This window comes from Colletotrichum phormii (assembly GCF_030913505.1).
Source record: "Colletotrichum phormii strain CBS 102054 chromosome Unknown BDP81scaffold_32, whole genome shotgun sequence".
Lineage (NCBI taxonomy): Eukaryota > Fungi > Ascomycota > Sordariomycetes > Glomerellales > Glomerellaceae > Colletotrichum > Colletotrichum phormii.
Window position 1 is genome coordinate 335890 of NW_026851474.1, and position 12685 is coordinate 348574.

General features: G+C 54.5%; 5 protein-coding genes across 5 annotated transcripts; all 5 read left to right on the plus strand.

Moving 5' to 3' along the window:
* Window positions 1-3612: 3612 nt before the first annotated feature.
* Window positions 3613-4104, plus strand: BDP81DRAFT_399883 (uncharacterized protein; the record flags this gene model as incomplete). The annotated part of the gene is made up of 1 exon (XM_060588618.1): window positions 3613-4104. The coding sequence occupies one exon, from the start codon at window positions 3613-3615 to the stop codon at window positions 4102-4104; it is 492 nt and encodes a 163-aa protein (XP_060438943.1).
* A 126-nt stretch (window positions 4105-4230) lies between these two features.
* BDP81DRAFT_141337 (uncharacterized protein) lies at window positions 4231-4982 on the plus strand. Its single transcript, XM_060581836.1, has one exon. It carries the CDS (start codon window positions 4357-4359, stop codon window positions 4819-4821), a length of 465 nt encoding a protein of 154 aa, XP_060438944.1. The 5' UTR covers window positions 4231-4356; the 3' UTR covers window positions 4822-4982.
* Window positions 4983-5252: 270 nt separating this feature from the next.
* BDP81DRAFT_141317 (alcohol dehydrogenase GroES-like domain-containing protein) lies at window positions 5253-6834 on the plus strand. Its single transcript, XM_060581835.1, has 3 exons — window positions 5253-5621; window positions 5681-5909; window positions 5960-6834. The coding sequence occupies exons 1-3, from the start codon at window positions 5417-5419 to the stop codon at window positions 6606-6608; spliced, it is 1083 nt and encodes a 360-aa protein (XP_060438945.1). The 5' UTR covers window positions 5253-5416; the 3' UTR covers window positions 6609-6834.
* A 64-nt stretch (window positions 6835-6898) lies between these two features.
* Window positions 6899-8713, plus strand: BDP81DRAFT_440553 (ribosome assembly protein 4). Its single transcript, XM_060591522.1, has 2 exons — window positions 6899-7262; window positions 7356-8713. Exons 1-2 carry the CDS (start codon window positions 7180-7182, stop codon window positions 8425-8427), a joined length of 1155 nt encoding a protein of 384 aa, XP_060438946.1. The 5' UTR covers window positions 6899-7179; the 3' UTR covers window positions 8428-8713.
* A 1056-nt stretch (window positions 8714-9769) lies between these two features.
* On the plus strand, window positions 9770-11916 carry BDP81DRAFT_399886 (methionyl-tRNA synthetase; the record flags this gene model as incomplete). The annotated part of the gene is made up of 3 exons (XM_060588619.1): window positions 9770-9938; window positions 10003-11323; window positions 11382-11916. 3 exons carry the CDS (start codon window positions 9770-9772, stop codon window positions 11914-11916), a joined length of 2025 nt encoding a protein of 674 aa, XP_060438947.1.
* Between the last annotated feature and the right edge of the window lie 769 nt (window positions 11917-12685).

Genomic DNA, 12685 nt, shown 5'->3' on the forward strand with positions numbered 1-12685 from the left:
GAGATTGATCTTCTCTAGCTGGCCTTCTAGACGAGACGACAAGGAGGTATCCGGGGACGTTGAAGAGAAAGGGGAGGTCGAAACGGATTCGTGGGGCAGCGAAGCGAACACAGCACGAACACCTGGGGATCATCACATGGTCAGTGGGAGGCTTGAAGGGTTTAAAGGGAATAGGCAAGAGAGGGAGATTGTTCGAGGAGGGTCTTGTCTCGGTCCCATACCTTCAGTCCTAGCTTCTTCTCCCTTTTTTGCTTCTTTTCCCCCTTCCTAAACCTGACTCTGTCTGGCGCGGCCGAAAGTTGCACACTTGCAGGACGGGAATGTCTCGGACTTCCCAGCAGAAGGCTTGGGGCCACTGCAGGGTGGACAATGGGTGGATAACGAGGTGGCGGCCAGTAAGGAGACGGTTGGGCGGAAGTTTTTGGAGATTTTCGGGTGTGGTTCAAAAGATATTGAGACAAAGAGCGAGATGGGCTGCAGCAGCCGTCGACGGGGTTGAGTTGCAGTGCAGGCGGAGGCGGCAGTGGAAAGCTGAACCACGGAAGTCGGCCGCTGGCTCCTGGGGAGTCAAAGGCAGGGCGAGCGAACCGCGACAGGAAGAGTTGATGAGGGTCCCGGGGACGGTTTGTTTGGGGGGTTGCTGGAGACGACCTATTCAGGCCTAGGGGCGTCGAAATGTCAGGGTCGAAGGGTGTTCGTCTCCCCCGGCTGGCCCTTTTTCTCTATGGATTTTCAAGGGTCCGTCCTCCTTGAGTGCTGGGAAGAGGGATCGGCTTCCTGGGGTTACCGGATCGGGGCTGGATTCGGCTGCGGGAAATAGGGTGGTGGACACACTACCGGGCAGAACGCGCAGCCACCCAGCGAGTATTCAGTGCCAGGTCTCTTTTCGAAGTAGAGGTGGAAGATGAGGACGAGGATGGTGACGGTGACACGAAGCCAGAGACTGATGTGGGAGGTCCAAGTTGGCAGACAGGTCCGATGACCTTGGAACAGTTGGGCAGAGGTGTAGGTATTCGTGCAATGCCTAAGCAACTGAGCATCTGCCCGTTGTGTTTGTGCTGTGGGTGTCTTGCCGTGTCGTGTTGTGAGCCCTGGAGTAGGGACGAGAAGGGAAGGGAAAAAAAGGGCGCCAATGCAGATCCCCAGCCAAGTGCGAGCCTCGGGTTGTGTGGTGACTGGCGGCTGGTTTTGTTGTTGTTGGGCGACGGTTTCGAGTAATGTTGATGTCAATCCCGTCTCCCAGGCTGGCGATGGAAAAGGGCAAAGAAAGTCCCGGTCCTTCCTCTCCGGTATCGTACGTGGTACGTACTTGTTTCCGGGTGATTTCTGGTAAATTCGCCAGGAGATACGTACTTACACACATACACCACTTGAATGGTTCTCAGGGCTTTGTTCTCAAGGAAGAAGCAGCAGTGTGAGAGAAATACAAAACAAGTCGACGGGTCGTTGAGAAGAACAACAATGGAAGCCAGATCGTCAGGTTGGCGCTGACAGGTGGAAGGCCGGTGAAAAGAAGAGATGGAAACCAAGAGCCGACGAGGTAGACACACCCAGGAACAAGAAAGGATGAAAGATGGCCTGACCGACCGGCTTTCCACCATCAGACTTCAGTAGGTATACTGTGAAGGTACTAGTGCTGGCGACAAGCAGTTGGACGTGCGCCACGCTTGTTGCAGATTGCACGGGGTAGCCGGGGGAACCGAGTCGTCTTTGTGTGATCAAGATGGGTATTGTAAATGTACGGGCAGGTATCCGTAGGTGTCCAAAGGATCAAACGGTGGGATTGATGACCTATATCTGCAACTTGTATGGGCTTCACAGCAGAAGAGTGCATCCCGTGACAGCTCAGTATCATGTGGGAGGTGGATGGGGAATGACCGCGATGAGCCAGTTTTGCAGTTGACCATATTACCCGACTCTTGATCATCAACATGCACAATTGTTGCTGTTGACATTCATCACACAGCGTCGCAATGTTTACATTCCGGTGGAAAGCCAGTACCAGAAACCCCGAACCGCCGCCTCAACTCGTAAGGTTGGTTGCAACCACAATGAAATTGCAGTGTGGCAGATGTCGCGGGGGGCGCCGTGGTGGGTGTCAGGGCTGTCAAACAATGGAAGGGGGGCAGATGTATCGGTACTTGGTGTTTCGGATATCTGAGTCGCGGAGCACAGAAACTTGCCTTTGTTCCGGCCTCTAGAGATGTGTGTGATACTTCCCGTAAGAGAAGATATAGGCCTCGACGTCAATTTTCGCTGCCCTCCATCACCATTCTCCCATCGCAAAATCCCATTTCCACTTGTAAAACTTAGCACTGTTGGCAGCCAACTGGCAACATTGATTTTCTACTCGCAGGCGGCATGTCTCTCGATTATGTGCAACTTCCCAGGGTCTCGGTCCCTGAATGCAGACACCCTGGAAATCCCACCCTTCCCGCAGCGCATCCTTCAAGCTAGGCCGACTGCAACCCTGTAAGCGGAGATCCAAAGTCCATTTCCGATGTTTCCTCTGAAGTCTCCGGTCTGCTCAACGGTTCTTTATGGCAAGCCTGGTGTAAGAGATGGGGGCATCGACATGTGCTCGGTTCTTGAATTTCGCAATATGGCGACAATTCAAAGACATATACGGATAGTTGAAGACCAGCTTCAGCAAGTGCCCTTGCTCATTCCAGCCCAGAGACGACTCAGCTATTGATTCATCCTGTGGCGGACGTCGCTGGCAACCAGGCTTTGAGAAATTGAGACCTTTGCAACGGGAAATTGGCTGCAACACTCTCATGCACCCGACAAATGAAGGGCGGCATTCCGGCCATCCACCACAGCATCTCACCAGCGCCTCACCGCCTGCTCCTCTTGTCAGCCTGTAACTGCCCCAGTGCCGTGTACTATGTACTCCGTAGTAGCCGAGTGTTCAGTGCCACTTGGACCAGTCGACCGCCGTGAAAGTCTCACTTCTACCATGGCGGTGGGCTCCCTATCACGAGCACTGCATTGTCATATGCGTTTGAAACAGACCAAAGGCGTCGAGGATAAGCGAGTGCCTGGGACCGCTTCCATGCCAAGCCTGAAGGTTTGCAAATGAGGGTGAATCACATCTATATTTTCCTCGTCAGGGATGGCTTTGAGTGACTTTTCGCTTCCCCAGATTCTCTCGACGTAAGCCTACCTTCTGCGTTAGACTGTGGGCCTTAAATGACAATATGTTAGCGCCTCGATTCGACGGCGTTGTGTGATGGCTGTAGAAGATGATGGTCACGGCGATTGGCGATATGTACGGATACTTTTACTCTAGACCTTGGAGCGGCAATGTTGCATCGTGAAATGGCAAATTCCCATCCCCGAATAGCGTTTGGGGCACGGGCCATTCACCGTTCGGCTCCGGCGCAACGGCGGCCCCCGGTCTTTCCGGAGCTCGAGTTTTTCCTTGCTCCTGCCGATGACGAGAGGCCCAGTCCATCAGGGTGCCCGTCACGCCAGGATCCCCAGCGATGAGACGAAACCGCCTTGACGTTCCCCCTCAATTCCTTCAGCTTCCCTCTCTACAATTTCTAACGAGAAGTCAATCTTCTTACCTTCTTGCCGACGACAAATCGTGCCGCAAAAACTGCCAAAATGCCTCCCAAACCCGCCCAGTTCGGTAGAATCGGCCTAGTCATTCCGCTCTTCTACCGCGTATTCTTCCTGGGCATCGAGCCCATCTCTGCTCTTGTCGGCGCCTATTTCGCCCATGTTCGACCCGACGAATACCTTCAACTCACTCACGCCGTCTCGAAACCCGAAATCATCCCTCAGGGAACCTCGATCGTCCTCTCCCAACTTGCAAACCTATACCTGCTATTTGCTCTCAATGAAGCTCTCGTTCTTCGCGCAACTTCGGACCTGCGCGTCTGGAAGACAGTTCTGTTCGTGCTCCTTGTAGCCGACTTTGGACACTTGTACACAGTTCGAAGCTTGGGGCCGGAAGTGTACTACAACGTTGCCAAGTGGAATGCTATCGACTGGGGGAACGTCCCGTTCGTCTACTTTGGTGCCTCGATGAGGATTGCGTTTTTGGCCGGCGTCGGATTAAGCGGTCCACCGGCGCCTGCGAGAAAGCATCAATAGAGCATGGGAGAGTTCGCCAAGCTCAAATAGCCTACCCGGCTGGGATGTTGCTTCAGCGCCGGAGGACCGTCCGATCATTGCACCGAGCCCGAGTCGCCGATGTTCGGTCTACCCGGAACCGCTACCGAATGTACAAGTTAGCGGGGAGAACTAAAGAAAAGGCGTCCCTGGCAAGAAAGGAAAAAAGGAAATGCTAGCTGCCGGAGGAGAAAATCAAAATGAAGGCTGGGACAACCCCGAGCCAGTACCGACATGTTGGCCTGGTCACCCGCTCGAGCGGCGTCACGCATACCTCGATGGGGTGCAGCGCAGTTAAAGGATCGACCCAGCACACACGACGGGATTAGATGGTTGGCTAGGGACATTTGCACGGCACACATGCACTCGGAGACATTTGCCGAGATACAGCGAAGAAGGGAGTCCAGACGTCCAATGCAGCGAGGTTGGCCCCTTGACGAAGATTTTTGGTCCAGGCCAAGCCCGGCGTTATCTGTGATCGTGGGTTTCCCATCCGGTGTTCAACGTTCAAGAGGGGAATCCTACAACTGTGAATGGTGGGAATTTCGGCAGCCGGTCTCGGAAAATCTTCCGGACAATTTCCCTCCCCCAACCCCCGGAGGAGCCACCTCGAATCGGGTGGATTACGGGGTGCAATTGGCGGGCAATGGTGGGGTATCATCGCGGGGCAGCGCGACAAGATGGATGAAGGGCGGGTGAATGTAAGAAAGTGACGGAGAAGGATGCGAGCTCAACAGGTCTTACAGCAGAGGCATTGAACGGCCAAGACGACAAGAACCGATTCGATTTCGGGAAACATACTCTATCTCATGCAGTGCCGTTACCAACACATCGATCTGCGACGGGCGGACAGATGAAGGAAGCCAATGGCGCAAACTCACGGGAGAATCGAATGAGAGAGCCATGGTTTCCTTCCAACAGGCGCCTAGCCTTGAGCAAGGGTCCCGCCCCCATCTAGCTCGCATGGGCAGACATTGCGGCGCGACATAAGCCCCTCCTCGTCCGAGCTGGGAGGTGCCCCTCACTCAAGGATAGATGTCCTACGCTCCACGCGCAGGGCCGCGACAAATGAGATGGTGGGGGGTTCGGGAGCACCTCTGAAATGGTCAGGGTATTTCATCCGGCGCGGTTCCCTCTGCCCGTCGTGAGCAGCTCCCGAATCCTTCGTTCTTCCTCCTTCTCTCCCTCTTCTTTCGTGCCATTCTACTGCTCCTGGTGTAAGACCAAAGCTGTATCTCGAAAATAGCCAGACGAATCTACAAGACCACTCCTCACTCGAACACATTCACCCATCATGTCGATTCCCGAGAAGTTCACCGGCTTCCAGGTCAACAGTGCCGAGGCCTGGCAAGACTTTAAGAAGCAGGAGTTTGACCCCAAGCCGTTTGGCGACTACGACGTCGATATCAAGATTGAGTGCTGCGGTGTCTGCGCCAGTGATGTTCACACGATCAAGGGTGACTGGGGTGCCCAGCCCTACCCTCTGGCCGTCGGTCACGGTGAGTTCATGATGGTTACTGTATATGCCTGACATGTAGACTAATACTCACCTGCTTAGAAATCGTCGGAAAGGCCCTGAGAGTCGGCTCCAAGGTCACCAAGATCAAGGAGGGCTCGCGTGTCGGTGTTGGAGCCCAGTCCTACGCTTGCCTCGAGTGCCGTCAGTGCAAGAATGACAACGAGACATACTGCAAGCACCAGCTTGACACCTACGGATCAACGTTCCCCGACTCCGGCGCCATCTCCCAGGGTGGCTACTCCTCCCACGTTCGCACACACGAGCACTGGTACGTGTATCGATACCTTTTAAGTGAGATGCATGCTAATAAAGCAACAGGGTCTTCCCCATTCCCGAGGCCCTTCCCAGCACTATGGCTGCTCCCATGCTTTGCGCTGGCCTGACAGCTTACAGCCCTCTGATCAGAAACGGCTGCGGCCCTGGCAAGAAGGTCGGCATTGTTGGTATTGGTGGCATCGGTCACTTTGGTGTCATGTTTGCCAAGGCTCTGGGCGCTGAGGTCTGGGCCATTTCCCGTTCGCGATCCAAGGAGGCGGACTCTCTGAAGATGGGCGCCGATGGCTACCTGGCGAGCGGCGAGAAGGGCTGGAACGAGCCCCACAAGATGACCTTTGACCTCATCCTCAACACGGCCAACTCATTCGAGGGCTTCGACCTGTCTGCCTACCTCAGCCTTCTTGATGTCCACGGCAAGTGGGTGTCTGTTGGTCTCCCTGGCGGCGGTGGTATCACCGTTCGCAACCAGGACTTCCTCCCCAACGGCTGCTTCATTGGCAGCTCCCACTTGGGCAGCAGACGCGAGACCTTGGAGATGTTGCAGCTCGCTGCCGATAAGGGCATCAAGACGTGGGTGCAGGAGGTTCCCATCAGCGCTGATGGTTTGAGGTCGGCGATGAACGGCATTGAGGATTCTAGCGTCCGCTACAGATACTGCCTGACCAACTACGAGGAGGCATTTGGCCAGTAGGCATGAGATGGACTGTGTGGGTGTGAGGTGAATAGCGAAGCAAAAGAATACCATTTAATGACCATTTGCAAATGCATATAATCTGGATCCTCATCTCAGCAGACGCACTGATCAAAGCTGTGAGATATCAAGTAACTCAACTCCAACGGCGGAATGCGACCGAATGGAGGAGCTCCGCCATTCCGGGCAGTCATTTTCCGGGCGCATTTGTAGGTAAAATCCCTTCCATCTTCTAAAGCTGGGGCCCGGTGCGCCCGGTGCGCCGGTCATCGGCGACGCAAACAATGTTCCGCGGAGAGACAAGCAGCGACAGGGGTCTGAGAAGCTCAACCATTGCGGCTGTGTGCGGTGACATCCCAAGCCGCCCGAAGAGACCGGGGTCTCGGCAAGGTGACATGACTGATCTGATCGGTTGATCTGGGGAAAACGTCTAGCGTCTTTCAATCCGACCTTAGCCATCTTCCACATTGTTTCTTGTTCACAAAAACTTCTCATTCGTTACACTGGGGAATTCCGCCGGACGGCAGAGGATGTTGAGTTTGGGTTGAACGGAACAGAGAGACACATTGACATGATGAGCGCTTTCCTGGATGCCAGTAATGGCCCGCCGGCGGATGATTCGATGCCCAGCTATGAGGAAGCGGTCGCAGGAGGGTGAGTTTCTTTGCGTGACATTTACGCACACGACACGCGACAATTTTCAAAATCACTCAAGATAAAATATTCAATAACTGACCATACTTACAGCGCGCAACGGGTTGCAGTAAGGACACAATCCGTCTCGGGATCAATACAGTCCCTCAACCTGCACGACGGCACCCTCCCACCATCAATCCTGCGCCTCAAGCACCTCGGCCGCACCATCCCCCACAACGGACCAGTCACCTCCATCGCCGTCAGTCCCAAAGGCTACGTCGCATCCTCCCAGGACAACACGGGCACCGCCTTACCCTCCAGCACCAAGATCTGGGACTTTTCCCAGAAACCCGGCGCCGTGGGCGCGCGGCTCGTGGCATCAGACATCAACAACGATGCGCCCGTGGTAGTCTTTAGCCCGGACGGGAAACTGACGGCCGTGGTGGAGAAGGATGCGGGATGGAAGCGGGAGTGGCGGGTGAAGCTTCGTGCCGGGGAGGAAGGGCGACATGTGCGGTGCGCATTGAATGGTGTCGGGCCGCCGGCGGCGTTTAGTCCCGACGGGAAGAAGCTTGCGGCGGCGGATCCGTCGGGGGTTGTGGTTGTGTTTGAGGCGGCGACGAGTCCGCCTGGGATGCCGCCTACGAAGAAGGTGGCGGGTGTGATGAACCATGCTGCGCCGACGCATCTTCTCTTCATGCCTAATGGCGCGGACCTCGTGACGCTGTCGAGAGATGGTACGGTGAGGATATCGGAGGCCAAGACGGCGAGGACGTTACGGCGGATGGAGGTGGATGGGGTTGTGACGGGGACGGGGACGGGTGCGCGGGCGTTGGGGGTGTCGCCGGATGGGAGGGTGGTTGTGTCGGTGTGGGCGAGGGCTGTGTATGTGTGGGAGCACGAGGCTGGGCGGGTGTCGAGCTGGGAGATGAATAAGGTGAGGAACAACGAGGGGTGGCCGCTGGCGGTGTCGCCTGATTGTCGGTTCCTGGCGTGTCGGACGGAGGAGGGCATGGATATCTCGGATGTGTACTCTGGGCAGGTCCTGGCTGAGGTGACGACGGCGGAGGGGATCGATGGGCTGGTTACGGCGGCGGCTTTCTCGATGGATGGGAAGATGATGGCTGTTGGGAGGCATAGTGGTGTTGTTGATGTGTGGAATCTGGCGCCCTATGAACGTTGATGGTGATGGTGTTTTTGTTTCCATCTGCTCATGAACATGAAGGGGCAAGTGTGGCTCAGTTGGATCAACCTGGGAAAACGGCGATGAACGAGGAGGGTCACATTTATGGACAAAAGTTACGGCAAATCAAGGCAAAAGCATGTTACCTAGTACTTATACCGGTTTTCACTTTGAATTGATAAGTAGCTTCATTATATCTTGTCTAAGGGGGCAGCATAATTCGAAGCTTCAACACAAGGGTATTGTGAGATGTAACTACTAGATGTGATATGCAAGAGAATTGGCCATAAGATTGAACTCTAGGGTCTAGTTTGAATTATGTCGTCCCTTGTTGCAGAAGTCTATTGTATCGGGATCAGCTTGTGCGGATGAAAATAGCGATCCTCCCCATCAATATCACTGCAGGATGGATACTATAGACCATTTAACTACATATGATACTAGCGAATACGTCAATTCTCTTGTTAAAGAGACGGTGAATTGATGTAAACAGTTAGGACTGCAAGTCGAGGGTGAGGTGAGTGGTGTGAGAGAGAGAACAGGAGAGTAAACATACTTCCCGCTTTCGACTAGACTGTGTCCTGTCGGCTCGTGTAACCAGCAACAAATACGTCCATTGCTGTCTGAGCGAACAAAGGTTGTGGAGGTGACACAGCTTGGCTGACTGAGTCAACTCTTGTCAAGACTAAGGTGAGGGCAAGACAACAAGGTACATCGATCGAAGGGAGTCATAAATTGAGGTCATAACTGGCCAACGGTAGGATATTTATGCGCTGGCCAGAAAGTCTGTTCAATGCGCCCAACGCTCCCTATTGTCATCACATCTTTGGAGGTATGATGACATTTGCCGGTTGTGAGATCTGAGGGAGACTAGTTGATGAGACATGGAAATTGAAGTCAATGGCAATTCACAGTGAGCACATGATAGATGTAGGCGCCTGGATAGGACAACGTGTTTCTTCTCAACATCGCTAGCTCATCACATAATTCATCTCATAACCATTGATGATCAAATTATCGAATGAGTGAGTGAGTACTGAGTGAGGAGTGAGAAGACTCGGCGATTGCGATTGAGAAATGGCCCAAGCTTTTCCACGGTGCCCCTCATCCCAAAAGGGGATAGTGCGGGGTCCAAGGCTCGCGCAACAATTCTGGGCAGAGTCAGTCACAGTTGGCAGTTGCCCTGGGCAGTGGGGGACGTACCTGACCGTGGGCGCAATTGTACCTTACGCTGTGCTGTGTGTGGCCGCCTCTGACTCCTTTCCCCGAGAAAGTCGGCATCTCCAGTTTCCATTCTTTCTTTTCCTTCCTCTCCTCTTCACACACAGCAAACACACACATCATGGCGCCGAATCCCATTCTGCCCGTCAAGGGCAAGAACAACGTTCTCATCACCTCCGCCCTTCCCTACGTCAACAACGTTCCTCATCTCGGCAACATCATTGGCAGTGTGCTGTCTGCCGATGTCTTTGCGCGGTACTCCCGTGCTCGCGGAAACCCCACCATCTACAGTATGTTGCGACTACACCTCTCTCTTGAGTCTTATCCAATACCGGCTGACTCCGTCTGTTACAGTCTGCGGTTCCGACGAGTATGGCACTGCCACCGAGACCAAGGCCCTTGAGGAGGGCGTAACCCCGTCCGAGCTGTGCGCAAAGTACCACGCCCTACACAAGGGCATCTACGACTACTTTGATATCTCTTTCGACATCTTCGGCCGAACCCCGACCGCCCAACAGACCGAGATTGTCCAGGATATCTTCTCCAAGCTGTGGAAGAACGGATACATTGAGGAGCGCGAGACCGTCCAGCCTTTCTGCCCCGTCGAGGCCCACCAGTCTTTCCTCGCTGACCGATTCGTCGAGGGTGTCTGCTCTATCTGTGCCTACGATGGCGCAAGAGGCGACCAGTGTGACAAGTGCGGCAACCTTCTCGACCCCCTCGAGCCCGAACCCGAAGCCAACGCTTCTGCCGACGATGACGTTGCCGCGAAACCCACCGGCTTCTTGATCAAGCCCCGCTGCAAGCTCGACGGAGCTACCCCGGAGAAGCGCAAGACAAAGCACTTGTTCCTCAAACTTGACGCACTCAAGGACGACCTGGTCAAGTGGTTCAAGGAGTCTAGCAAGAAGGGCTCATGGAGCAACAATGCCGAGCAGATTACCCAGGCCTGGATCGACAAGGGCCTCAAGCCCCGTGGTATCACCAGAGATCTCAAGTGGGGTGTCCCGATCCCGACTCACGAGGTCGGAGAGGAGTACGCCAGAAAGGTGTTTTACGTCTGGTTCGATGCCTGCATCGGATACGTCTCCATCACCAAGAACTACACCGACGGCGACAACCTCGAGGGCAAGAACTGGGAGCAGTGGTGGAAGAACCCCGATGACGTGAAGCTGTACCAATTCATGGGCAAGGACAACGTTCAGTTCCACACCATCATCTTCCCCGGATCTCAGCTCGGCACCGGCGAGAACTGGACCAAGCTGCACAAGATCTCCACCACCGAATACCTCAACTACGAGGGTGGCAAGTTCAGCAAGTCGAGAGGTGTTGGTGTCTTTGGCAACCAGGTCCAGCAGACTGGTGTGCCCGTCGATGTCTGGAGATACTACTTGCTGTCTCGCCGCCCCGAGACTTCCGATTCCGAGTTCATGTGGCAGGAGATGGTTGACGGCAATAACAACGAGCTCCTCAAGAACCTCGGTAACTTTTGCCAGAGAGTCAACAAGTTCTGCCAGGCCAAGACGGAAGGCGCAGTCCCCGACTACACAAAGTACAGCGACGACTACCTGAAGAAGCACGTCGAGGAGGTCAACGCCCTGCTCAAGGAGTACATCAGCAACATGGAGGCCACCAAGATGAGGGCTGGCCTTCAGAGCATCATGTCGATCTCTGCGTAAGTTGATCCATCATCTTTCCCTTCATTTGGTAATGCCAGTTAACAAGACCCATAGCCTCGGCAACAAGCTGCTTCAGGACAACAAGCTCGACAACAGACTTCTCACCGAAGAGCCCGACCGCTGCGCCGCCGTTATCGGTCTCGCGCTCAACCAGATCGACCTCTTGGCCTCTCTCGTTGCCCCGTACCTGCCCAATACCTCTACTGCTATCCTCAAGCAGCTCGGTGTTGAGCCCAAGCCGTTCATCCCCGACACCTGGGTCACTGACGCCATCAAGCCCGGTCACAAGCTTGGAACCCCCGAGCATCTCTTTACCCAGATTGCGGCATCCAGGATTGAGGAGTGGAAGGACGCCTTTGGCGGTGAGGAAGTTAGAAAGCAAAAGGAGGAGGCGGCGGCCAAGGCTGCTGCCAAGAAGGCGGCAAAGGACGCCGAGAAGGCCCGCAAGAAGGCCAAGAAGGAGGCGGAAAAGGCCAAGGCTGCCGGTGGTGAGCAGTCGGTGGAGTCCACCGAGAAGAAGGCGGAGGCTGACCCGGCCATTGAGGCGGTTACAGAGGCCATCTCCAAGACAGATGTCCACACATCATAGAGTAGAGCAAGACGAGTGGGCGTTTTATGATCATTGGCGTTGAAGAGAGGGTATGTTTGCAGCGGATGATTGATTGGTTGATTCCTAGGCATGAGAGATAGATGTCAACCATGGTTTTTGAAATAATCACCAAGTGCTCCCCTACTTTAGTTGACTGTGCGTCCTAATGTTTATTGTGACTTCCTATCTCACCATGGAGGGCCACCTTATAGATCCGATGGCCGCTGCTCGGCTTTTCATACTAACAAGAGTACCTATACCCAGCAGGATGTTCACTGATCTTCAACTTTCCCCCCTGAGCCAGAAAGTTGAAGCTGAAGACAATGTCGATGGCAGTCCTTGAAGTTGAGGGAAGAAGGAATCCTTCCCATGAGGCCTGGTCATGGCGATTACTTCATGGACACGTGATTTTCACCCTGTCATGGGTATAACACAATCACAGGCGAAGAAGGTACGACCCAGACGACTGCCTTCCTCTTCTCTACTGAAAGAGTACGTATCTCGGGTCTACCATCATCTGGCCGGGCAGGCACCTCTGCCTCGCACCTGCCTCAGGTGAGGCTATCTACGTACCTACCTACCTTAGGCACACAAGGGTATATATATCCCCCCAACGTCGATTTCTGTCACCAGCACAGCAGCGTCCGTCTAGGTCGGCGGGTCAGGTCAAGCTGTGTGCGAGGTGGCCGAATGGTTAAATTAAAAACAAATACTCCAATGAAGTCAGAGATTCTGGGTTGACTGAGGGGCGCGCTGTTCGATTCCGGGC